Here is a 27,022-nt window from a genome sequence, read left to right as displayed (position 1 = left end):
CTCCTTTTTAAAATTTTTATTTATTTTCCATTAAAAAAAATATAAACATGTCATCTCTCCTTAAGCAGTGTGCCATCTGGGTACAAATACTTCTGTGCAACACCCTTCCCCAAATTATATACATTGAAGAATGATAGCATGTGTAACTCTTCATTTCCTTCGCGACGTATCTTCTAATAAAAATACAGTAACTACAGTTATTCTCATCATACTCCTGCTTATCAGTTGCCATTTTCTTCTTATCTCTGTTTTCTATTCTTCTTCTTGTCTTCTCCCTTTATTTCCAATTTCCTTTTTTATTCTCTAACCTAGTGTTTCTCAACCTTGGCAACTTGGAAGATGTCCAGACTTCAACTCCCAGAATTCCCACAGAGACTAATTCTGCCCTCAACCTCCGGTGGACCCCCCCAGGTCCTTACCTGCAAGGTCTCCAGACCCTCTTCCTTCTCCAGCTCCTGGGTGGTGGTCCGTAGCAACCCCGAGGCCTTTTTGAGACCACCGACAAAATGATGGACTCTCTAGGAGAAGGAAATCGCCCAAAAGGCAATTGGTCACCGTGAAGGTTGCAGGACTCCAGATCGGTTGGCTGGTTGCAAGGTGGTGGCATCTGTGCAAAGTTGGGGGTCACTACGGAGGACCATCGGGGGGTGACACAACTGTGTGGTTCCCAATGAAAAGATGGGAAGAATTTGGCAGATTTGGAGGTGGATTGGCACCAAAAATAATTGTGGCCTTGGAAATAATGGCTGGGTTGAATATGGAAGACGTAGCTAAGGGCCCAAAGGAGGCAAATAGAAAAAAGAAGAAGGGAAACGTCTAAGAGGGTGAGAGATGATGGATAGAAAGGATCCCTTTTCCCCCCTTTTTTTGTTAAAACAAGACTGGCTGCATTAGGAATTAGATTGAGAAATTAGGAATAGGGGGAACATTGTTATACATATTTTTTCAAGACCCCTTTAAAGGAGCAGATGTGGCGCAGTGGTTAAATGCAGCACTGCAGGCTACTTCAGCTGACTGCAGTTCTGCAGTTCGGCTGTTCAAATCTCACCAGCTCAAGGTTGACTCAGCCTTCCATCCTTCCGAGGTGGGTAAAATGAGGACCCGGATTGTTGTTGGGGGCGATATGCTCTGTAAACCGCTTAGAGAGGGCTGAAAGCCCTATGAAGCGGTATATAAGTCTAACTGCTATTGCTATCTATCTATCATCTATCTATCTATCTATCTATCTATCTATCTATCTATCTATCTATCTATTCTATCTATATCTATCTCTCCCTCCCGCCCTCTCTCTATATCTATCTCTCCCTCTCTCTATATCTATCTATCTATCTATCTATCTATCTATCTATCTATCTATCTATCTATCTATCTATCATCTATCTATCTATCTGGGTGAAATGAGGACCCAGACTGTGGGGGGAATATGCTGACTCTGTAAACCACTTAGAGAGGGTTGAAAGCCCTATGAAGCGGTATATAAGTCTAACTGTTATTGCTAACTGCTATTGCTATGCTATGCCATGCTATGCTTATCTATCTATCTATCTATCTATCTATCTATCTATCTATCTATCTATCTATCTATCTATCATCTATCATCTATCTATCTATCTGGGTGAAATGAGGACCAAGACTGTGGGGGGAATATGCTGACTCTGTAAACCACTTAGAGAGGGTTGAAAGCCCTATGAAGCGGTATATAAGTCTAACTGTTATTGCTAACTGCTATTGCTATGCTATGCCATGCTATGCTTATCTATCTATCTATCTATCTATCTATCTATCTATCTATCTATCTATCTATCTATCTATCTATCATCTATCATCTATCTATCTATCTGGGTGAAATGAGGACCAAGACTGTGGGGGGAATATGCTGACTCTGTAAACCACTTAGAGAGGGCTGAAAGCCCTATGAAGCGGTATAGAAGTCTAACTGCTATTGCTATTGCTATTGCTAGGTCAGATTTCTGAAAAGGGCTGTTTATCAGCTATGCTCAAAAACAATGCTATTGGAAGGGCGCAACAAACACTGAATAACTGAAGAATGAAGGACGATGTGCTGGCATAAAAAAGTGTATAACAACATTAGAACCACGTAAGTTTGATTAAGGTAGTAATTCTCATTGGTATCAATATTGTTTTTGCATTAAAATGAGTAACACTCAGATGCCACACTGTCCTTGCAATAATGTCGATGTATATTTAAGAAAAAAACTTTATGCAAGAAAGAAAGAAAGAAAGAAAGAAAGAAAGAAAGAAAGAAAGAAAGAAAGAAAGAAAGAAAGAAAGAAAGATGGAAAGAAAGAAGGAAGGAAGGAAAGATGGGAAGAAGGAAGGAAGGAAGGAAGGAAGGAAGGAAGGAAAGAAAGAAAGAAAGAAAGAAAGAAAGATGAGAAGAAAGCAGGAGGCCTCTGCGAAATAAAACTCTCACATAGAGAGATGTGAGTCTCCCCCTATTCCTAATTTCTCAATCTAATTCCTAATACAGCCAGTCTTGTTTTAACAAAAAAAGAAGAAAAAGGATCCTTTCTATCCAGTCTCCAAGCAACTCTTTGGAGATCCTCCTGACACACCCTTGTGTCCACCTACAGCTGATTTTCCACCTACTACAAGATCTTCCCCATCAAAGGCCTCCAAGCAGATGGCTTCTTCCCAGAGCATTCAGCCTGGGAAGTTGGTTTGGCCTGCTGGTTAAGGCAACAGGCTAGAAAGTGGCACCTGGTGAGTTCTAGCCCTGCCTTGGGTATGAAAACCAGGCTGTGGTCCAGTTCCCAGGACATGGTGAGTTCTAGTTCTGACTCAGCCAGGAAAACTGGCTGGATGACTTGGAGTTAATTGCAAGGAGACCGTGAGTTCTAGTTCCTGCTTACGCATGAAAGCCAGCTGGGTAACGTTTGGGCCAATCACCAGGAGACGGTGAGTTCTAGTCCTGTTTTATGCATGAAAGCCGGCTGGGTGACTGTAGACCAATCACCAGGAGACAGTGAGTTCTAGTCCTGCCTTAGGAATGAAGGACACTGGATTACTTCGGAGCAGTCCCTTTCTCTCTGCCCAACCCACCTCACAAGGTTGTTGTTGTGGGGAAAATAGAGGAAGGAAGATCTGTCGGATATATTTGCCCCCTTGAATTATTTGTAAAACTAATAAAGGCGGGATAGAAGCAAAGAAGAGAAATAAAGGCAAGCAGATCCCCTACCACGTCCGAGCCATGGGACCAGGTGGCTGTGGGGGGGGAAGCCTGGGGTTTTGAGGCCAAAAGCCACGGAAGGGACTAGAGTCTTATTTTTTCCTTAAGTGAGAAACTTCAGGATAAATCACACATAAATCATTGAACAGCCGTGTAGAAGAGCCGAGGTGGCGCAGTGGTTAAATGCAGCACTGCAGGCTACTTCAGCTGACTACAGTTCTGCAGTCTGGTGGTTCAAATCTCACCGGCTCAGGGTTGACTCAGCCTTCCATCCTTCCGAGGTGGGTGAAATGAGGACCCAGACTGTCGATATGCTGACTCTGTAAACCGCTTAGAGAGGGCTGAAAGCCCTATGAAGCGGTAGATAAGTCTAACTGCTATTGCTATTGCTATCTGCAGTTCAGCGGTTCTAATCTCACCGGCTCAGGGTTGACTCAGCCTTCCATCCTTCCGAGGTGGGTGAAATGAGGACCCAGATTGTGGGGGCGATGTGCTGACTCTGTAAACCGCTTAGAGAGGGCTGAAAGGCCTATGAAGCGGTATATAAGTCTAACTGCTATTGCTATTGCTATTCAAGATCCAAAAAAATCAAGATGGCGGCCAGGAGGGAGAGATGAAAACTGCACCAGATTTTAACCTTGATCTTGAAAAATGAAAACCAAGGCAGAACCTCTATCACGCCACGCCAGCTGCCACCTTGAATTTTTTGACCACCGCGCGTAGACACCCCTTGCCCCCCAAGACCCAAGGAGCGGGTCTGCCCCTCCCCCCAAGACCCCTCCCCAAATGGATAAAGGGTGGGAGGGTACCTGGAGGAACTGGACCCATTCCCCGTGGTTGTAGGGGAAGTGACCGTCGAAGGCTGGGGTCAGCTGGCTATTGTCCACGTGGCGGGTCAAAGCTTTCGGAGAAGTCACGGCCTCCACCTGCGGGCAAGACACAGAGTGGACGTTCAACCTCCACTTGGAGAAACATTTACCTAGCTCCATGTTTCTCTGGCTGGGGGATTCTGGGAGTTGAAGTCCACCGGACTTCAAGTTGGCCAAGGTTGAGAAACACTGACCTAGCTTGACTCACCTCGCAGAGTTGTTATTGTCGGCGAAAAGAGAAAATTGAGTTTTGGGGATATTTACTGCCTTGAGTTAAGTACGTTGTTGTTAGTTGCGAAGTCGTGTCCGACTCATCGTGACCCCATGGACCATGTTCCTCCATCCTCTGGAGTCCATTGAAGCTCACGCCGGCTGCTTCAGTGACTCCATCCAGCCCCCTCCTTCTCTGCCGTCCCCTTCTTCTTCTTTTGCCCTCCATCGTTCCCAGCATGAGGCTCTTCTCCAGGGAGTCCTTCTTCCTTCTCATTAGGTGGCCAAAGTACTTGAGTTTCCTCTTCAGGATCTGGCCTTCTAAAGAGCAGCCAGGGTGGATCTCCTCTAGGACTGACTGGTTGGATGGCCTTGCAGTCCAAGGGACTCAATGCAGGAGTCTTCTCCAGCACCAGAGTTCAAATATCTATATAATTCCTGTCATCTTTCTCTCCATCAATGTCTGTCTGTCTCTATTCTATATCATTATTAATATCTGTCTATCTATCTATATCTATATCTATTTATTACCTGTTAACTTTCTCTCAATCAGTGTCCATCCATCCATCCATCCATCCATCCATCCATCCATCCATCCATCCATCCATCCATCCATCCATCTATCTATCTATCTATCTATCTATCTATCTATCTATCTATCTATCTATCTAATCGCCTATCATCTTTCTCTCAATCAATGTCTTGTTTGCCTATCTGTCTGTCTATCATATCTATATATAGTTGTTGTTAGTTGCAAAGTCATGTCTGACCCATCTCGACCCCTTGGATAACGTTCCTCCAGGCCTTCCTGTCCTCTCCCATCCTCTGGAGTCCATTGAAGCTCACGCCAACTGCTTCGGTGACTCCATCCAGCCACCCCCTTCTCTGCCATCCCCTTCTTCTTCTTTTGCCCTCCATCGTTCCCAGCATGAGGCTCTTCTCCAGGGAGTCCTTCCTTCTCATTAGTATATGAGTTTCCTCTTCAGGATCTGGCCTTCTAAAGAGCAGTCAGGGTTGATCTCCTCCAGGACTGACCGGTTGGATGGCCTTGCAGTTCAAGGGACTCAATGCAGGAGTCTTCTCCAGCACCAGAGTTCAAAGATCTATATCATCCCTGTCATCTTTCTCTCCATCAATGTCTGTCTGTCTCTCTCTATTCTTTATCACTATTAATATCTGTCTGTCTATCTATCTATATCTCTATCTATTTATTACCTGTTATCTTTCTCTCAATCAGTGTCCATTCATCCCTCCATCCCTCCATCCCTCCATCCCTCCATCCCCCCATCCATCCCTCCATCCATCCATCCATCCATCCATCCATCCATCCATCCATCCATCCATCTATCTATCTATCTATCTATCTATCTATCTATCTATCTATCTATCACCTATCATCTTTCTCTCAATCAATGTCTGTCTGCCTATCATATCTATATATAGTTGTTGTTAGTTGCAAAGTCATGTCCGACCCATCGCAACTCCATGGACAATGTTCCTCCAGGCCTTCCTGTCCTCTCCCATCCTCTGGAGTCCATTGAAGCTCACGCCGGCTGCTTCAGGGACTCCATCCAGCCCCCTCCTTCTCTGCCGTCCCTTCTTCTTCTTTCGCCCTCCATCATTCCCAGCATGAGGCTCTTCTCCAGGGAGTCCTTCCTTCTCATTAGTATTTGAGTTTCCTCTTCAGGATCTGGCCTTCTAAAGAGCAGTCAGGGTTGATCTCCTCTAGGACTGACCAGTTGGATGGCCTTGCAGTCCAAGGGACTCACCTTGGAGTCTTCTTCTCCAGCCCCAGAGTTCAAAGGCCTCCATTCTTTGGTGCTCAACCTTCCTTATGGTCCAACTTCCACAGCCATCCATTGCAACTGGGAAAACCACAGCCTTGGCTATGCGCACTTTTGTTGGCAGGGGGATGTCTCTGCTTTTTAGGATGCTGTCTAGATTTACCATAACTTTCCTCCCCAGGAGCAAGCCTCTTTTGATTTTTTTAGCTGCATGTCTCCATCTGCGGTGATCTTGGAGACCCAGGGAAATAAAATCTGTCACTACCTCCATTTCTTCCCCATCTATTTGCCAGGAATTGAGAGAGCCAGATGCAGCATTAAAAGGATTTTTAAAAAATGAATGAATGAATAAAAGCTAACAATAAGTACTACAAAGGTTTAGAATCTGGACTGTCAAAAGCCAAGAGAATTTGGATCACCAATGACAAGAGAACAATAATTAGATTTTATGAGGGCTCAATTCAAAAAACAGGCCAACATCGGATGATGATGCCAAATTAGGGAGCTGGAATAACAATGACAACAATAAGCGAGGTCGATATGAGCCAGAAGGCAGAACAAATCAACCACATAAACAGAGCAGGATCGCTTTGCAGCCCAATGAAATACAGGCAGTCCTCAACCTACAACCAACATTTATGTTGCTAAGCGAGACAGTTGTCCAGTGAGTTTTGCCGGATTTTACTAACTTTCCTGCCACGGTTGTTAAGGGAAGCCATGCAGTTGTCATACGGTCGTTCAGCGAAATTCGCTTCCCCCCTTGATTTTGGGGGGTCTGAAAGGTGGAAACTAATCAAGGAGAGAAGCAACTTAGAACTGAGGAGAAATTTCCTGACAGTGAGAACAATGAATCAGTGGAACAGAAGTTGCCTCCAGAAGTTGTGAATGCCCCAACACTGGAAGTCTTTAAGAAGATGTTGGATAGCCATTTGTCTGGAACGGTACAGGGTTTCCTGCCTAGGCAGGGGGTTGGACTAGAAGACCTCCAAGGTCCCTTCCAACTCTGCTATTGTATTGTATTTATCAACTATCTCTATCCATCTAGAGATGGATATTAAAAGGACTAGGGGAGATATGACAGCAGTCTTCCAATATCTCAGAGGCTGCCACAAAGAAGAGGCAGTCAAGCTATTCTCCAAAGCACCTGAGGGCAGAACAAGAAGCAATGGGTGGAAACTAATCAAGGAGAGAAGCAACTTAGAACTGAGGAGAAATTTCCTGGCCGTTATAACAATTAATCAGTGGAACCGAAGTTGCCTCCAGAAGTTGGGAATGCCCCAACACTGGAAGTTTTAAAGAAGATGTTAGATAACCATTTGTCTGAAACGGTGTAGGGTTTCCTGCCTAGGCAGGGGGCTGGACTAGAAGACCTCCAAGGTCCCTTCCAACTCTGCTATTCTATTCTGTTCTGTTCTATTCTATTCTATATGAATGGTTGTAACTTGAGGTCTACCTGAAATTCATTTAGGGTCTTGGCATGGAGTCCAGACAACTCACCTTCCAAAGCAAAGCCAATTTCCTGAATCACTGCATTTCAGGCTAACACGCTGGGGGACCCCTTGTACCCCCCCTCTTCTTCTGAACCAGGCAGGGCGGTGACGAGGGATGGGCTACGGACTCCCTTTCCCGCTTGTCATTCGTCAGGCACCCCAGAAGGCATTCCCTCACCCCCACCCCCACCCCCATCCCGGGCAAGTGAACCTGTTAATCACGCAGGACAGCTGCAGTTTATCAAAGGCATTAATATTTCACATTGCATTAATTAAAGCCGGCGGCATTAACGAAGGAACAGGCTCCTTTTCAGGGGCTGAATTATTATTTTAATCTCCACGCACCGAGGGGTGTGTGATTTGAAGAGGCCAACGTAACTAGCAGGAGCTGGAAGTCCATTAAGGCTGCTCCAGAACCATCAGGGCTGGCGTTAATTAATGGCTGGGGAGAGAATAGAGGCAGGCAGGATTGGAACTCAGTTCCCGCCCCGACGTTCAGCTTCCGAGGGAGAATAATAGAGCAGTGTTTCTCAACCTTGGTGACTTTAAGTCCTGTGGACTTCAACTCCCAGATTTCCCCAGCCAGCATAGCTGGCTGGGGAAATCTGGGAGTTGAAGTCCACAGGACTTAAAGTCTCCAAGGTTGAGAAACACTGTAATAGAGGACCTCTCCTTATTCTGTAAGAAAGAATTTCCACGGCACCACACAGGCTGCGTAATTGGGGTGGGGGAGTCAGGTTGGGGTAGAGAAAATTTGGGGTGCGCTGCCTTTCAAGGATTCTTTCTAACAGAGTAGCAGAGCTGGAAGGGACCTTGGAGGTCTTCTAGTCCAACCCCTTGCTCAAGCAGGACTCTCTATGCCGTTGCAGACAAAAGGCTATCCAATCTCTTCTTAAAAGTTTCCAGTCATGAAGCATCCATAACTTCCAGAGGTAAGTCATCCCTCTGATTAATTAATTAATTAATTAACAGAATAACGGAGCTCGAGGGGACCTTGGAGGTCTTCTAGTCCAACCCCTTGTTCAAGCAAGAAACCATTTGCAACAAATGGCTGTCCAGTCTCTTCTTAAATATCTCCATTGTTGGAGCACCCACAAGCCCTTCCTTCCTTCCTCCCTTCCTTCCTCCCTTCCTTCCTTCCTTCCTTCCTTCCACCTGTCTTGTATGCTATTTTTATCAGAATTCTAGGGCTGGAAGGGACCTTGGAGGTCTTCTAGTCCAACCCCTTGCTCAAGCAAGAAACCATTTGCAACAAATGGCTGTCCAGCCTCTTCTTAAATATCTCCAGTGTTGGAGCACCTTCCTTCCTTCCTTCCTTCCTTCCTTCCTTCCTTCCTTCCTTCCTTCCTTCCTTCCTTCCTTCTTTCCTTCCTTCCTTCCTTCCTTCCTTCCTTCCTTCCTTCCTTCCTTCCTTCCACCTGTCTTGCAGGTTATCTCTCTCAGAATTCTAGGGCTGGAAGGGACCTTGGAGGTCTTCTAGTCCAACCCCTTGCTCAAGCAGGAAACTCTACATCATTCCAGACAAACGCCTCTCCGCTTTCTTCTTAAAATCCTCCCGTGATGAGAAGCACCCACAACTTCTGGAGGCAAGGAGTTCCACTGGTCAATTGTCCTCACTGTCGGGAAATTTTTTCCTTCATTCCAGGTTGCTCCTCTCCTTGATTAGTTTCCATCCGTTGCTTCTTGTCCTGCCCTTTAGAGCTTTGGAGAACAGGTTGACCCCCCAATTCTTAAAAAAACCCTCCAGCACCCACAACCAGCCTTCTTCTGGGGAATCCTGGAAATCCAGGGACCTTCAAGGGGCCAAGATTGAGAATCATTGAGCTGTTACCTAACTGGGCCGGAAAAATTCTACCTTTCGATGCGAAATCCGTTTAATTATATTTGATTTGGAAGAACCCTTATTCCGTTATATGTTAATGAAAATTGAATAGAAAAGAGAATGCGGTTTGACTCTTCATCCTGTTGGTCAGAAGCCACCCGCCATCCTGCCACAGGGGGGGAAAAACAGTTCGGCCTTAATCTAATAATTTGATTACCTCCAACCTGGTTAGAAATGAGCCTGTCAACGCTTTTGAAAAATGGCTTAATTGTTGCTTGTTCAAGTAGGCCTTCACACTTCTCTGCCTCCATCCATCATCCTGAACACAGTTCCGAGCGAAAGACAACGCCGTTTCCCATAACGGCTGCCGTCCTGGGAAATGGCACGGCTGTCCTCGAGTTACGACCGTCATGGAGCCTGCCTATGATGGTCGTAAATCCCAACCGTCGTAAAACAGGCCGGTCATGCGACCGACGCGGCTTTTACAATGTGTTTGGGCTGCGGTTGTTTAGCAAAGGTGGCGGTCATAAGTGCAAACACTTAAGAGGACACTGTGGTCGTTAAGCAAAGCCATTGGTCGCTCAGGTGTAGTTTTGCTGAAAATATTTAATTCAGATTTAGATTTAATTTATTTGTATGCCACCCTTCTCCGGGAGGGACTCAGGGCGGCGAACAACTCAAAAGGGGAAAGAGGAAAGCCAGCAAAACTGTCATAAAATGAACTCATGTGACCATCGGCAGCTGCAAACGGCTGTAAATACATATATAATTATTTGGTAAAAATAAATGAGTAAGTAACCTTAACAAGCGTTGCTGAATGTGGCCACCTGACTCTGTGAAGTGGGCTGACTTTGGATCTAGGTAAATCCCCTTTTTCAGGTCAGCCGTAACTTCAAAGGTTGCTTAGCAACCAGTGGTAAACCGAGGACCACTTAGGGAAGTTTGGTGCCTGTCCATCTGCGAATCTTAGGACAGAGAACTTAATAACGAGTAGGGGGCTCCAACCTAGTCACTGTGAAAGGCATCTTGGGAGTCCTGGTGGACACCCATTTAAATAGGAGCCAGCCGTGTGCAGCAGCTGCCAAAAAAGCCAACACAGTTCTAGGCTGCATCACCAGAGGGATGGAATCAAGATCACGTGAAGAGTTAATACCACTTTATAAGGCATTGGAAAGGCTACACTTGGAATATTTGCATCCAGTTTTGGTCGCCACGATGTAGAAAAGATGCGGAGACTCTGGAAAGAGTGCAGAGAAGAGCAAGAAAGAGGATTAGGAGGCTAAAACATGTGAAGAACGGTTGGAGGAACTGGATAGGTCTAGTTTAATGAAAAGAAGGACTAGGGGAGATATAATTGCAATGTTCCAATATCTCAGGGGTTGCCACAAAGAAGAGGGAGTCAAACTATTCTCCAAAACATCTGAGGGTAGGACAGGAAGCAATGGGTGGAAACTAACACTGTCTGAAACGGTATAGAGTTTCCTGCCTAGGCAGGGGGTTGGACTAGAAGACCTCCAAGGTCCCTTCCAACTCTGCTATTGTACTGTATTTATCAACTATCTCTATCCATCTAGAGATGGATATTAAAAGAAGGACTAGGGGAGACATGATAGCAGTCTTCCAATATCTCAGTGGTTGCCCCAAAGAAGAGGGAGTCAAGCTGTTCTCCAAGGCACCTGAGGGTAGAACAAGAAGCAATGGGTGGAAACTAATTAAGGAGAGAAGCAACTTAGAACTGAGGAGAAACTTCCTGACAGTTAGAACAATTAACCAGTGGAACAGAAGTTGCCTCCAGAAGTTGTGAATGCTCCAACACTGGAGATTTTAAAGAAGAGATTGGATAGCCATTTGTCTGGAATGGTATAGGGTTTTCTGCCTAGGCAGGGGGTTGGACTAGAAGACCTCCAAGGACCCTCCCAACTCTGTTAATTCTGTTCTGTTATACCTTGGCCACTTGGACTTCAAGTCCCAGAATTCCCCAGCCAAGGAGACCCGGAATGGCAGAGAAAAGCAGATGGGCAGAACTCACCTGTAAGCCGAGGAACTTCTCCACCTGAGAGGGAGCCTCCTTCTCTGCCACCAGCAGGAGAACCTGGATGGATCCAGGGAAGGTTTTCTGCAAGGAAGTGGAGATATCAGTGACCTCCCGTGGCTTCCCCTGCTCCCTGTGCTTCTGTGTGTGTGCGTGCGTGCGTGCGTGCAGCACCTTCCAACCTGCAACTCTTCTCTCCTCTCACCCCCTCCTCAAATGGTCCACCAGCATCTTCCTCTCGGCTGTTCTGCCCTAGGCATCCCCAATAGCAATAGCAATAGCAGTAGACTTATATACCGCTTCATAGGCCTTTCAGGCCTCTCTAAGCGGTTTACAGAGTCAGCATATTGCCCCCAACAATCTGGGTCCTCATTTCACCCACCTCGGAAGGATGGAAGGCTGAGTCAACCCTGAGCCGGTGAGATTTGAACCGCTGACCTGCTGATCTAGCAGTAGCCTGCAGTGCTGCATTTAATCACTGCGCCACCTTGGCTCAGCGGCACGAAGCCGAGTCCTCATCCCAATAAAACCCCTTTTATTTAATTTACAGTGAATTCCTCTCCAGCAAAGTCCCGGCCCCAATGTCTTTCAAGATAGTTCATCGTTCCTGACATTTATCAGGCTTGGAGAGTGGGCAGGCTGATATCTTTCAGATGCTGCAATACTTGGCAAGAATGCAGGAATGAACTAATGGTCTCCTGCAAACTCCACTCCCCTTTCGCTCCTCTTTTATTCCCTCTGGGAGGGGCCATTCACCGTCCACTTGTGGCCTTACTCCCAAGTTGACCCCTGTTCTTTAGCTGTTCCCTTCGTCTGGCAACTCTGTCCATGCACACACTGGGAACAGGCTCCAGTTGCTCTTCTGCCTCACTGATGTCTGACTCCGAAGGCAGCTGATAACTGTCAGATGTCCCTGTCCCCCTCTCTGCCTCCGACACAGAGCCCTCATCAGAGCCTTCCCCAGACTCCAGGACTGGCCCATCTTCCTCCCCAACCTCCCCACTTTCTGCTTTATTTTTAAGGAATTGTGGTTTACGGTAAACTTGGTTTTGATTCAGCTTCCATTGAAACCAGGATCTCTCTGAATTCAGACCAAACAAAGGCCAAGAATATTTAAAGTTTAAAGTTTAATAACATTTATATGCCGCCCAATCCTGTGGGACTTTGCTAAGCCTTAACCTTAAAAAAGTAGATCTTAGAGTACAGGCAGTCCTCGACTTACGGCCATTCGTTTAGTGGCCATTTGAAGTTACAACAGCACCCAGAAAAGGGACTCGTATTTATGATGCTTGGCAACTGATTCATATTTAGGTGGTTGCTGCATCTTGGGGGTGGGGGGGCGTCACGCGATCCCCTTTTGCGACCTCCTGGCAAGCAAAAATCGACAGGAAAAGCCAGATTCGCTTAACGACTGTGTTGCTAACCTAACGGCCGCGGCGATTCACATGGCAAGAAACGTCACAAAACGGAACAAAACCTATGAGGGACGGTTGCAGGAACTGGGTATGTCTAGTTTAATGAAAAGAAGGACTAGGGGAGAGGTGAGAACAGTCTTCCAATATCTCAGGGGTTGCCACAAAGAAGAGGGAGTCAAGCTATTCTCCAAGGCACCTGAGGGTAGAACAAGAAGCAATGGGTGGAAACTAATCAAGGAGAGAAGCAACTTAGAACTAAGGAGAAATTTCCTGACAGTGAGGACAATTAATCAGTGGAACAGAAGTTGCCTCCAGAAGTTGTGAATGCCCCAAACATTGGAAGTTGTTAAGAAGAGGTTGGACAACCATTTGTCTAAAATGGTATAGGGATTCCTGTCTAGGCAGGGGGCTGGACTAGAAGACCTCCAAGGTCCCTTCCAATTCTGCTATTGTATTGTATTGTATAAACTCTAGAACAGTGTTTCTCAACTTTGGCCACTTGAAGATGTCTGGACTTCAATTCCCAGAATTCCCCAGCCAGTATAACACTAATGTGTGATGTATAACACTAATAATATCTATGAGAAATGTATATTTCTGAAATTGATGTATGTATGAGTAAGGAAAATTAAAAAAACTTTTTTTAAAAAAATGAAAATGATCCAGGCTGAAAAAATCTCCTCCTGTAGGCTCTCCTGCTTCGGTGGTGGGGTTGGACTAGATGACCTCCAAGGTTCCTTCCAACTCTGTTAATCTGTTTCTTTGTAAGGGGATTGACTCTGAATGGGGGGAAAAAAACCACTGTCCTACTTGGATGCTGTTTTCCTGGGGAAAGAACATAACTATGCCCCTCTTTTACCAAATGCGGGTAATCCCTGAGTTACGGCCGCAACCAGCCGCAGCCGTCATAAATACAAACCAGTGGCCAGGCATCTGGATTTTTGATCACACTGCTGCAAAGGTCACACCAGGGTCATAAGCCACGTTGTTCAGCGCTGTTGTAACGGCCCCTGAACAAATGGTCGTAAGTCGAGGACTGGCTGTATCAAGGAGGAATCTTGGAATCCACTTCCCCTGGTGAGAAACCCCTCCCTCCCCAACCTGGCCACAAGCAGTAAGGATCTCCGCTATGGATCCTGCCCACCTGTAATTACCTGGAGGGATCCCAGGGCTGAGGGGAGCATCGGAGGGGGAGCCTCCTTCCTGGCATCAACTAGGATGACCACCGCCTGGTCGTGGGAACGCTTCCTGCAGTGTGGAAGAATAGCAGTAGCAATAGCAGTTAGACTTATCTACCGCTTCGTAGGGCTTTCAGGCCTCTCTAAGCGGTTTACAGAGTCAGCATATCGCCCCCAACAACAATCCGGCTCCTCATTTCACCCACCTCGGAAGGATGGAAGGCTGAGTCAACCTTGAGCCGGTGAGATTAGAACCGCTGAACTGCAGATAACAGTCAGCTGAAGTGGCCTGCAGTGCTGCATTTAGCCACTGTGCCACCTCAGCTCTCTTCCTCTCTTATTCCTTTCTCATTCCCTTCTCGTTTCCTCCTTCCATCCTCCCTCCCTTCTCTTTCTTCTTTCTTTCAGCCTTCCTGTGACTTTCTCTCTCTTTCTCTCCCTCTCCCTCTCTCCCTCTACACTTCCACTACACACACAATAGCAATAGCCATAGCAGGTAGACTTATATACCGCTTCATAGGGCTTTCAGCCCTCTCTAAGCGATTTACAGAGTCAGCATATCGCCCCCAAGAACAATCCGGGTCCTCATTTTACCCACCTCGGAAGGATGGAAGGCTGAGTCAACCCTGAGCTGGTGAGATTTGAACAGCCGAACTGCAGATAACAGTCAGCTGAAGTGGCCTGCAGTACTGCACCCTAACCACTGCGCCACCTCGGCTCATACAAAGCCATGTAGACCCTTGAGTTGAGGTGGACTTCATGGCCCTCTCGGTTGACCCAAAGGGGCTTTTTCCAGGAGGCAACTGGACTTACTTGATTATTTTTTTCCTTTTGAAGGTGTTTCTCTTCTCATTCCAGAAGCCTCTTCCGGGAATATAAATCCTTCCATTCCCCTCCATCCAGGCAGAGCTGAAGAAGCTTCTTGGATGAGAAGCGAAACTTCTTCAAAAGGAAAAAAACAGGAAGTCCAGTGGCCTCCTGAAAAAAGCCCCTTTGGGACAACTGTGACATGGATGATGGGGAATCTCTACAGACTTTTAGCTATGTAATTTGGGATGAAGACCCTTGGAATGAGGGTGGGAGCAGGAATAGACTTCCAGAGGAAAAATTGCAGGCTACAGGAACCATTTGCACCACTCAGGTGACCCTGAGGACACAGGTAGACCTCCAAGTGTCCTCAATGACCCTCTGAAAGGATGCAAATGTCCAGCTGTCTGCAAGGAGTGTAAATCCTTCCATTCCCCTCCATCGAGTCAGAGCTGAAGAAGCTTCTTGGATGAGAAGAGAAACGTCTTCCAGAAAGTCCAATTGTCTCTTGACAAAAAAGCCTCTTCGGGACAATCGTGATCTGGATGACGGAGAATCTCTACAGACTTTCCATCTCTGTTGACTTTCCTTAGTGATGGTCTCCTTGGGGTCTTCTGGGATGATCCCCCAACTTCCCACTCTAACCAACAGCCGTAAGATTTCCTAATGGTCTCCCATCCTTTTATAGACCAGGAGCAAGTTTTAAGATGTTTTTTAAAGCAAGGCAAAATTGAGCTTGTGCTGCCCCCTGCTGTGCAGGAGGTGAACTAAGAGGCTGATGGATTGGAAGTTTCTGCAGGAGGCAGCAAGAGGGGGGTGGGATTTAAAACCTATGGAGATTCTCCGTCATCCAAATCATGATTTTCCCAAAGGGGCTTTTTTTTTTCAGGAGGCCTCTGGACTTTCTGGTTTTCTCTTTTGAGGACCTTTCGCTTCTCACCCAAGAAGCTTCTTCAGCTCTGACCGGATGGAGGGGAAGGGAAGGATTGATACTCCTTGCAGACAAAACTGGTCATTTGCATCCTTTTAGAGGGTCCTTGAGGCCACCTGGAGGTTTATCTGTGTCTTCAGGGTGGCCCGAGTGGTGCAAATGGGCCTTCTTCACATCAGCACATGTCTCACTGCATTGTCTTGTGAACCCCAAGGATAAAACACTCAGACACAAACTCAGCAATGTGGTACAGACAGTGCAATGCAGTACTGTCGGGCCAGAAGATAAGAACTAGGATATGTTAAGTATATTGTTATGGAAGCATAAATATCATCAACATAGATTGGAGTTTGCTCAGAAGCGGAAATACACCAATGAGAGGAAGAGTGGGAAAGAGAGGAGAGAAGAAAGATGGGAAGAGAGGGATAGGAGAGAGGAAGAGTGGGAAACAGAGGAGAGAAGAAAGATAGGAAGAGAGGGATAGGAGAGAGGGTAAGGGGGGAAGATGAGGAGGATAAGGAGGAGTGGAATGTAGAGAGAGGAGAAGGAGAAAGGAAGGGGAAGTAGAGTAGAAAAGGATGATGGAGGGAAGAAAGGAGGTAGGAGAGAGGCAGAAGAAAGAGGTGTATGGAGAGCAGAAGAGCTAATAATGGGTTTTTATCCTTTTGGGGTTTTTTTGGGGTTTTTTTGTGTGTAGATAGTTTTATTTTCCATTTTAATTTTCGTACAGTCACATATATACTGTGCATAACCGGGGCCATATAACATTAAACAATAAACACAGCCATTCCTCTTGTCAACAATACCCCCCAAAATAGAAACCCAATGTACCTCTTCGATCCTCCATACACCCTTTCTTTCGCCCCCCTCCAACTTTCTATCTTCCCTCCATCATTCCCCTCTACCCTACTTCCCCTCCCCCTCTACCACTCCTCTCTCCCGATACACTCCCTCCCTTCCTTCTCGCCCTCCCTCCTGTCCTCTCTCCCACCCTCTCTACCCCTCTTTCTTCTTTCCCTCTACTCTTCCCTTCAGTGTATTTCTACTATCTATTAATATATTCAGCTTGTCCTATTTTTACACTGGAATTAAAGAGCAACAGTATACAAGTGCAGTCGCGTTACTATAAAATCTAACACACCCTTTTGGGTGTTGATGACAAGAGGAACTGATGTAATTACTACTTAATACAGTAGGATATTGGCTATGTAATAGTATACATGTGATTGCATGTTATGGAAATGGAAAATAAAAGTATATATTCTGAAAGTACAATGCAGGGAGACATGTACATTGGGGAAACAAAACAATCACTTCATAAACGCACGGCACAGCATAGGAGAACCAGACTTACACAGGACTAGATTCGGCCGTCCATCTGCATTTAGAAGACAAAGGGCCCCCTTTTGAAGACAGCAAAGTCCACATTTTGGGCAGAGAGGACGGCTGGTTTGGAAGAGGGGTCAAAGAGGCCATCTAGGTCCCAATTGAACAGACCCTTTCTCAACAGAGGGCGGTGGGAACGACGGCATCTCTCTCCAGTTTACAACACAGTCCTTTCGGCAGTTCCAAGAAGACTCCACACCCATTTCCATCACTCCGGTGACCCGGAGGACAGAGAGGAACCTCCAGGCGGGGTTTCCATCTCTATCCTACACCCTTCTCCCTAGGCAGGAATTGGGGATCCTACATGGAGAAAGGGAGGGTCCGTGACAAGCCACCGTGGGACAAGTTGCTGCAGGATAGGAGTTACACCAATACGGTGGGATAGAACCATGAAAGAATGGATGCGAAAGCAGGGGGCAACAATGAAATGTGAAGGACAAAAATCGAAATATTGTTTGTACTTATTTTAAATGATTAACGTGAATGGTTAAAATTGCCCCACAGTGAGTGGGACGCGGTGATTTGGCTGTTGTCCCCAAGGGAAGCTGCGTTGTTCCTGGATGGTGGAGAGTGCCCAGCTGTGAGTACTTGGGCCATCTCATGTCCTACCAGGATATCCAGATGGGTGGCAGAACAAGAAAAGGAAGGCGTTTCCTTGGGAATTAAAAGTCACATTTGCTTGTCTACTGGGAACAGCCATCGGGAGGGGCAAATGGGCTGCAGATGGGATGTCCCCCCCCCGCACCTGCAGGGAGGGCAGGGATGGGGACCCCACCAGTCTTGACTTCCTCCCATCATCTGTTCTGGCCAAGGCGTCCCGAGAGCACGAAGCCAACTCCTGGTCCCAATGAAAAACCCTTTTATTGATTGACTGTGAATTCTTCCCATTCACATCCAGCAAAGTCTTTCGAGGGAGGATTTACAGTCACAGACCTTATCTGGCTTGGAGAGCTGCCAGGATGAGATCTGCAGAACCTGGCAAGGAGTCTCGGAGAGTCACGAGCCAATGAAGAGAACTAATTGTCTCCTGCGAACTCCACTCCCCTGTCGCTCCTCTTTTATTTCCTCTGGGAAGGGCCATTCACCATCCACCTGTGGCCTTACTCCCAAGTCGACCCCTGTTCTTTAACTGTTCCCTTCGTCTGGCAACTCTGCGCATGCGCACACTGGGAACAGGCTCCAGCTGTTCTTCTGCCTCACTGATGTCCGACTCTGAAGGCAGCTGATAACTGGCCTATGGCTCTGGCTCCCTCTCTGCCTCCGACACAGAGCCTTCATCAGAGCCTCCCCCAGACTCCAGGACTGGCCCAGGTTCCTCCCCAACCTCCTCACTCTCCGAATCTGCCGCCAGCTCTTCTGGCTGCTGGCAGGCCACAACGTCATCTCAGCTTCCTTTCCTCTTGACCGGCTTACCTGGCCATGGAGCAGAGGCAGAGTAGAAGCTGTGCCACCTCTTTAGCAGAGAACCCAGGGTCCTGCCAGCCTCCTCCGTTTTGGGGGATTTCAATCACGGGCCTCCCGAACTTGTCCACGCTGCCTGAAATTCAAGAATTCATGGCAAATCCCGCCTGAGTCCAGGAGTCTCCAAACAGGGACATTTTAAGACTTCAACTCCCAGAATTTCCCCAGCCAGCAAGTTCAGAGAGCACGAAGGATCCCAGAGTCATCGTCATCCTCCTCCTCCTCCTCTGCCTCCTCCTCCTCTGCCTCCTCCTCCTCCTCCTCCTCCTCCTCCTCCTCCTCCTCCTCCTCCTCCTCCTCCTCCTCCTCCTCTCTGCAATCCCTTCCAGCAGTGATGTTGTTCCCTAGTTGGGTCATGAAACGTCTGCAAGAAAACAACCAAGGTTGGAGCGCACCAAGGACCCCTCAGTCCACAATTTTAAAGTGACAATGTTTGGAGACCTTTGCATGAGTTATTTAACCCTACAGAGCCTCCCAGTTTACCAACTGTTGTACATTTACTCCACTTTGGAAGGGGGAATGTAGCAGGGATGAGATTAAAAGGATGCTTGGTTTGGAAAAAGGCTCAGGGAAAATGCTCTCCTTCATTAGAACAACTAATCAGTGGACAGAAGTTGCTTCCAAGAGTTGAGGGAGCTCCATCACTGGAGGGTTTTAAAGAAGAGACAGGAGACAACCATTTGTCCGGAATGGTGTAAGTTCTCCTGCTTGAGCAGAGGGCTGGACTAGAAGACCTCCATGGTCCAATCCAGCCCCTAGGATTCTATGATTCTGAGAAAGAAAGAAAGAAAGAAAGAAAGAAAGAAAGAAAGAAAGAAAGAAAGAAAGAAAGAAAGAAAGAAAGAAGATATAGATAGATAATGATAAATAGATGATAGATACAAATTAGATATAGATGATAGATAGATAGATAGATAGATAGATAGATAGATAGATAGATAGATAGATAGATAGAAGAGAGGGGGAGAGATAGATCATAGATGATAGATAGAGCTGATAGATAGATTCTATAGATAGATAATGATAAATAGATGATAGATAAATTAGATATAGATGATAGATAGATAGATAGATAGATAGATAGATAGATAGATAGATAGATAGATAGATAGATAGATAGAAGAGAGGGGGAGAGATAGATCATAGATGATAGATAGAGCTGATAGATAGATTCTATAGATAGATAATGATAAATAGATGATAGATAAATTAGATATAGATGATAGCTAGATAGCTAGATAGATAGCTAGATAGATAGCTAGATAGATAGATAGATAGATAGATAGAGAGAGAGAGAGAGAGAGAGAGAGAGAGAGAGATAGATGATAGAGAGAAATAGAGGAGAGGGGGAGAGATAGATAATAGATGATAGATAGATGATACAGATAATGATAAATAGATGATAGATAAATTAGATATAGATGATAGATAGATAGAAAGATAGATAGAAAGATAGATAGATATAGATGATAGATAGATAGATGATAGATAGATAGATAGATAGATAGAGAGAGAGAGAGAGAGAGAGAGAGAGAGAGAGAGAGAGAGAGAGAGAGAGAGAGAGAGATAATAGATGATAGATGGATGGATGGATAGATAGATGATATAGATAGAATAATAAATAGATGATAGATAAATTAGAGATAGATAGATAGATAGATAGATAGATAGATAGATAGATAGATAGATAGATAGATATAGAGGGAGAGAGATAGATACATAATCGATGATGGATGAATGGATGGATGGATGGATGATATAGACCAGTGGTAATCAACCTGGTTCCTACCGCCCACTAGTGGGCGTTCCAGCTTTCATGGTGGGCGGTAGGGGTTTTGTCCAATACTGAAGCACTTTCCTTTTTTTTAATTTAATTGACTTTTTTTAAAAAAATCATAGCGTTATTTAAAAATTTTCATTAGGTTTTCATAAAATCACCATTACTGTGGAACCGGTGGGTGGTTAGAAAATGTTATTACTAACAGAGATACAAAAGTGGGCGGTAGGTATAAAAAGGTTGACTACCCCTGATATAGACCATCCTCCCGGAGCATCCTTCAGGTTTCCACACAGCCTACCTGGCAGACGGGCGATCCCCGAAGACAAAAGCTGGGAGTTGAGCAGATCCCACGGGACCGACTCAGAGGGACCCGATCCCAGGACAAGCGGCTCATCGACCAGGGTATCGGTGCTGGAGGGGGTTACGCCAGCAGCATCCAGACTCAGGGGTCTTAAGATTTCCCCAAATGCGACTTCAGTCTGACTGGAACCTGGGAGGGAAGGTGAGAAAAGTGGACTATTTATTTATTTATTCATTCATTCGTTCATTCATTCGCCACCCATCTCACGGACGAGCGACTCCGGGCAGCTGACAAACCTCATAAAAAGAGAGGGATACAATATTAATACCTTATATCAGTGTTTCTCAACCTTGGCCACTTGAAGATGTCCGGATTTCAACTCCCAGAATTCCCCAGCCAGCGAATGCTGGCTGGGGGATTCTGGGAGTTGAAGTCCGGACATCTTCAAGTGGCCAAGGTTGAGAAACACTGCCTTATATATTTCAATACACTGTTTCTCGTTCTTGGCAACTTGAAGAGTTGAAGACTTCAACTCCCAGAATCCCACCCATCTTCCCGTCCCCAAGGCTGAGAAACACTGGCCAGGCTGGGGGATTCTGGGAGTTGAAGTCCGGACATCTTCAAGTGGCCAAGGTTGAGAAACACTGCCTTATATATTTCAATACACTCCTTCTCGTTCTTGGCAACTTGAAGAGATGGGTGGACTTCAACTCCCAGAATCCCACCCATCTTCCCGTCCCCAAGGCTGAGAAACACTGGCCAGGCTGGGGGATTCTGGGAGTTGAAGTCCACCCACCTTCAGCTTGCTAGATGTGGCAAACATTGTCTTAGAAAATGCTAGGGAGAATTGTGGGGGGGGGGGGCTGAAGACAATGTTTCCTTTGGGGAGGGGGCAGCAGGTCCCCAACCCTCGGGATATTTCGCAAGGCCTCTTATAGTGGCCGTTGGCCATTAAGCGGTTTTAGTTCATTGGTGCTTGCGGCTGTTACTCATCGGTTTTATAGTTTAAAGTTCTTTTATTGGCCATTTCAGTTGTATTGGTTGAGGCTGTAAGACCGGATGGTATAAAGTTAAATGCAATAAACAAAATTACGTTAAAACTTTGGCTGGCAATGGTGTGGTTGATGCAACCACAGTTCAGGCCAAGATAAGGCAGCGAACACCAACACAATAGTCCCAGGGATTTGACTAACTGATGCTTTGTTTAATTTAATTTAATTTAATTTATTAAATTCGTATTGTTGCCCATCTCCCTATTAGCAACTCTGGGCTTCTTGCCAGGTGACAAATACGAGGAGTCCTTGATTAATAACGTTCCATTTAGTAACTGAAGTTATAGCGGCACTGAAAAAAACTTGGGATCATTTGTGTGTGTGTGTGTGTGTGTGTGTGTTCCAGCATAACTCTGGAACGCCTTGAGCAATTTCAACCAAACTTGGTACACAGATGACTTCCTCTCTGGAAAAAAAAACCACTGTGTTGATAAAACACCCCTAACACTCCTCGGGCTGTGTGTTCTGTTAAGATACATCCTGTTGTGCCTTCAAATGGCTTCTACTGTACAGCACAGTGGAGTTGCCATGATAACAGCTTCCCAGTACTCCACCAGGGGGCTCCCTCTGGTAAGGGGGAAAATCCAACATACAAATTACGTTTGGTCCAGACATTTTCCCCCTATAAATAAATACCTGGGCAACGCCTGGATTCTCAGCTAGTTTGACGAATAAACAGGGAATATAAGAGAAGGACTAATGTTATAAAGGAGATTTGTTAAAATGGATAAGGAAATATTACTGACGTTATAGAATCAATCAATGTAAACTACCATTGCTGTGAACATTTTGATTATTTTTTTTAAAACTACTTGTACCCGGACAACAATTGAAATTGAAATTTTTTGTATGTTATAAAACACATAAAAACTTTACTAAAAAAATTTTTTTTTCCAGATGCTGACTCATATTTATGACGGTCGCTGAGTCCCGGGGTGACGTGATCCCATTATGCGACCTTCGGATAAAGTCCCTGGGGAAGCCAGATTCACTTAGCCATCACCAACTGAAGAACCCCAGGGATTTACTCCGTAAACTGTAGTAAGAAAAGGTCATAAAGCAGGGCAAAACTCACTTAACGGCCATCTCGGTTAGCAGTGGGAATTTTGGGGCCCAACGGCGGCCATAAGATGAGGACTTCTTGCAAACCAAATTAAATTCTTGCATCCCCCCGCCCTCTTCCTCTTACCTCTTGTCGGCTTTGCTCTGGCCCCTTTGGGGGAGGAGACCATCAACGTTTTCTTCCGAGGACCTTCGGGCCCCTTCCCAGTTTTTTCGGGGGAGCCGGGCCCCTCCCCAGAAGACGCCGTGGGACGGTGGCCTTTCAGGAAGGAGAATTTGCTGCTGGACGCAGGACCTTCAGCCGGAGACTTCGTGAGTTTGGTGGTCGCCGGCTTGGGACTTTCTTCTGCTTTCCTGTCCTTGTTGGGGTGTTCCGGGAGGTTCGTAGAGATCATCTGGCCTGACCCTTCATCCGTCTGGGCCTCCGTGTCCTCGGAAGAGGACGCTTCTTGGCTCAAGTCCATCTCCTCCAATATGGCCGCCATCAGCCCCGAGTTGAAGCTGATGGGGTTCTGGAGAGCCGCCATGTAGGAGTCTCGGTAGCGGCACCGTGGCTCATGGGTCTTGGAGTCCGGGCTCAGTTTCCTTCTCAGGCAGGGGGTACAGGGCCCTTCCTCCAAGTCTTGCTCCTTCCCACAATTCCAGGCCTCCCCCGGAGGTCCGGTCTCCCCGTTGGCCTGAAGAAGCCCCTTCTCGCCTTCCGGTTGAAGAGGGTGAGGGGCCACCGCTGGAGAAGACATCTCGGCTTTGGGGGATTCCTCCGAAAACTCCACCAGGTTGACATATTCGCCTTCCAAGTTCTCGCTAATGATGTCGCAGAGGCTGGGCACCACGAAGAGGGTCGACTTCTTCCAGGGGCCTTGGTCTACCTTGATGAGCCCCGGATACTTCCCTTGAGAGGGTTTGGAGACCTGGTCTTCACCGCTGTGGTGGCTTGGAGGCCCAGCCTTGCAGTGAGCCTCAGGGTGGCCGGAGTCCTTCTCCATGGGCTGTTCTGCTTTGGGCAGCTGGACGAACTCCGGGGTGGCTATTTTATTCCAGGGGACGGGGACAATCCCGTTGCCGGTGGCCACCAGGCAGGTGCGCAGGGCTGGCCGCTCCAGGTCTCGGTTGACGTCCTCCAGCCAAGCGTCGGTGAAGAGCCAGGAGCAAGAGGCATCGGGGATGGAGATCTTCTCGGCGGTGGTCAAGTCCCTGGAGAGACACTTCACCACCAGGCAGGCGGACTGCTCCCCACAAGGCTCGGCTTGGAGGTAGAAGTCCCCCGGACGGAGCAGAAGGGGGTTCAAGGGGCTGAGATGGACAGTCACCTTCTCATGGAGGCACAAGGGCCAGCCTTCATGCAGGAAGACCCGGCCAGAGTAGGGAGCCTGGAGGGGGGGGGAGAAGGAAAAAGAGAAGCCGTGCAGCGAAACCATTAAATTCTCCGAAACTTTAACTGTTTTTATATTTATCATTGACGTACGATACACTGCTGAAGTTACCTAGTGTGGTAGTGAGATGTCCGTAAGCGTACAACCAAGCTCAGAGGCCACCAAGGGCCCCATAGTTCTTCTCCTCTCCTCCTCCTCCTCCTCCTCCTCCTCCTCCTCCTCCTCCTCCTCCTCCTCCTCCTCCTCCCATTCTCCTTGTCCTCTTCTTCTCTACAAAGCCACCCTCCCTTCTAGCACTGATGATGTTCCCTAGTTGGGCCATGAAAGGTCTGCAAGAAGACAAACCAAGCTCAGAGAGCACCAGGGACCCCACAGTCCTCCTCCTCCTCTTCCCTCCCTCCCTCTCCTCTCTGAAAACCCCACTCCCTTCTAGCACTGATGACGTTACCTAGTCGGGAGATGAAATGCCTACAATTAAAACCATCAAGTTCAGAGAACATCAAGGATCCTATTGTCCTCCTCCCTCTTCCTCCTCCTCCTCCTCCTGCCCCCTTCTTACTCTCTTCCACGCCACAAGCCCACTCCCTTCTCCCACTGATGATGTTACCTAGTTGGGTTGTGAAATATCTTTTTAAAAACCAAGCAATCTCAGAGACAGCACCAAAGACCCCCACAGCCGTCCTCGTCCTCGTCCTCGTCCTTGTCCTCCTCCTCCTCCTCCTCCTCTTCCTCTCTGCAAACCTCACTCCCTTCCAGCATGGAGGGGGGGATTCTGGGAGTTGAACTTGCCAACGTTGACAAACATTGTCCCCTAAGACTAGGAGGCCCCGCTGTGAAGTCAGCCAGAGCTGTGCAAAATTGTTTTTTGCAATAAGTTCGTCTGCAGGTGTTGAGACACACGCTCTGATTTTATTGCACAACTGCAATAGAGAAAGAATGAGAGAGAGACGGATAGAGGGGGAGAAAGAGGGAGAGAAAGACAGAGAAAAAGAGAGGGGGAGAGAGGAGGAGAAAGAAAGGGAGCATGCGTGAGAGAGAATGAGAGAGACAGAGAGGGAGATGGAGAGGGATGGAGAGAGAGAGAGAATGAGAGAGAGAATGAGATAGCAAGAGAAAGAAAGAGGGAGAGAGAGAGAAAACAGAGGGAGAGAAAGGGAGAGGGAGAGAGAGAGAAAAGAGAGAAAGGGATGGAGAGGGGGGACGGAGAGAAAGAATTAGAGAGAGGGAGAGAAAGATAGTGGGAGAGAGGGGGGAGGGGGAGAGAGGGAGGGACGGAGAGAGAGAAAGAATGAGAGAGAGACAGAGAGGGAGAGGGGGGGAGAAAGAGGGAGAGAAAGAGAGAGAAAGAGAGAGGGAGAGAGAGGGGAGAAAGAGGGAAAGAAAAAGAGAGAGAAAAAGAGAGGGAGAGAGAGAAAGAGAAAGAATGAGAGAGAGAGAGAAAGAAAGAGAGAGGGAGAAAGAGAGAAAGAGTAAGAGAGAGAAAGAATGAGAGAGAGAGAGTGAGAGAGAGAGAAAGAAAGAAAGAAAGAGGGAAAAAGAGAGAAATAATGAGAGAGAGACAGAGAGGGAGAGAGGGAGCAGAAAGAGGGAGAGAAAGAGGGAGAAAAAGAGAGGGAGAGAGAGGGGAGAAAGAGGGAAAGAAAAAGAGAGGGAAAAAGAGAAAGAGAAAGAGAAAGAATGAGAGAGAGAAAGAAAGAAAGAGCGAGGGAGAAAGAGAAAGAGAGTGGGAGAGAGAGAAAGAGTAAGAGAGAGAAAGAATGAGAGAGAGTGAGAGAGAGAGAGTGAGAGAGAGGGAGAAAGAGAGAAAGAATGAGAGAGAGAGAGTGAGAGAGAGAATGAAAGAGAGAGGGCGAGAGAGAAAGAGTAAGAGAGAGAGAATGAGAGAGAGCCGGGTGTGTGTGTGTTCCTGTTGGACTTACGCAGGAGGCCTGCCGGATGTGCTCCAGGAGTCGCTTCAGAGGGATGAGGAAGTCCAGGAGGCAACAGAGCCCATCCCCGTGGTACTTGGACTCCAGGACCCGGAAGAGCTGGCTCAGCACCGTGGGCGCCGTGACCTCGAAGGGAGGGAAGAGCCCAGACAAGGTGTTCTGCACAGCAGCATCCAGAGATTGGGGGTCCTGCCGTGGGGAAGGAAGGAGGGGAGGGAGAAGGAAAAAGAGAAGGAAGGAAGGAGGGAGGGAGGGAATAAAAGGCATTCATTTTATTTAGTAACTTTATCTTCTCATTTCCAAACGATTCTAGATGACTTATAAATGCAATTTAAAACAATCAAAGCACCAGGAGAAGAGAACGTTTGCAGTCCAGGGTTGAATCGGGGGTCCTTGCTTGTTTTCTTGCAAGGCGTTTCATGACCCAACTAGCTAACATCATCAGCCCTAGAAGGGAGACAGAACAATGCCAAACCTCACTTCTAGCACTGATGTTGTTCCCTTGTTGGGTCATGAAATGTCTACAAGAAAACCACCAAGCTCTGAGAACACCCAGGACCCCCACAGTTCTCCCTCCTCCTCTCTGCACACCGCACTCCCTCCTTGCACTGATGATGTTACCTAATTGGGTCATGAAACGTCTGCAGGAAAGCAATCAAGTTCGCCAAGAGCACCATAAATAAAGCGTGAAAACCACAACGTGTTAAAATCAGAACACTGGAACTGGGGGTGAATTGCAAACATCGGTAAAGTTGGGGGGGGGGGAAACTGAAGGACCAGGTGATGGAATGTGTGCACAGATGAGGCCCTGGGGAGCAGAGGAAGGGCCATAGGTGGCCATAGGACCCAGGTGTGGATGGGATGGACATAAAGGTGAGGAATATGAATATACATCTTCTATTGTCTTCATTTATTTGCCTTAACAATTAAGAACTTTGCTCCTTTCCTGTC

At 46.9% G+C, this 27,022-nt stretch overlaps 1 protein-coding gene across 1 annotated transcript in view; it reads right to left on the bottom strand.

The window, feature by feature from the left end:
- Positions 1-27,022, bottom strand: part of KIAA1755 (KIAA1755 ortholog) — a gene marked incomplete at its 3' end in the record, with an annotated part of 44,934 nt that overhangs the window by 7,319 nt on the left and 10,593 nt on the right. The window contains 8 exon segments of the mRNA XM_087720672.1: positions 420-518; positions 4,000-4,116; positions 11,395-11,481; positions 13,967-14,060; positions 18,528-18,651; positions 20,654-20,845; positions 22,898-24,140; positions 26,063-26,260. Of these exon segments, the coding sequence (XP_087576798.1) occupies positions 420-518; positions 4,000-4,116; positions 11,395-11,481; positions 13,967-14,060; positions 18,528-18,651; positions 20,654-20,845; positions 22,898-24,140; positions 26,063-26,260 (2,154 nt within the window).

This window comes from Thamnophis sirtalis, unplaced genomic scaffold (assembly GCF_051295495.1).
Source record: "Thamnophis sirtalis isolate CommonGarterSnake01/CBP01778 unplaced genomic scaffold, rThaSir2_p1.2 scaffold_7, whole genome shotgun sequence".
NCBI classification, from domain to species: domain Eukaryota; kingdom Metazoa; phylum Chordata; class Lepidosauria; order Squamata; family Natricidae; genus Thamnophis; species Thamnophis sirtalis.
This window is presented reverse-complemented; position numbering and strand designations above follow the sequence as displayed.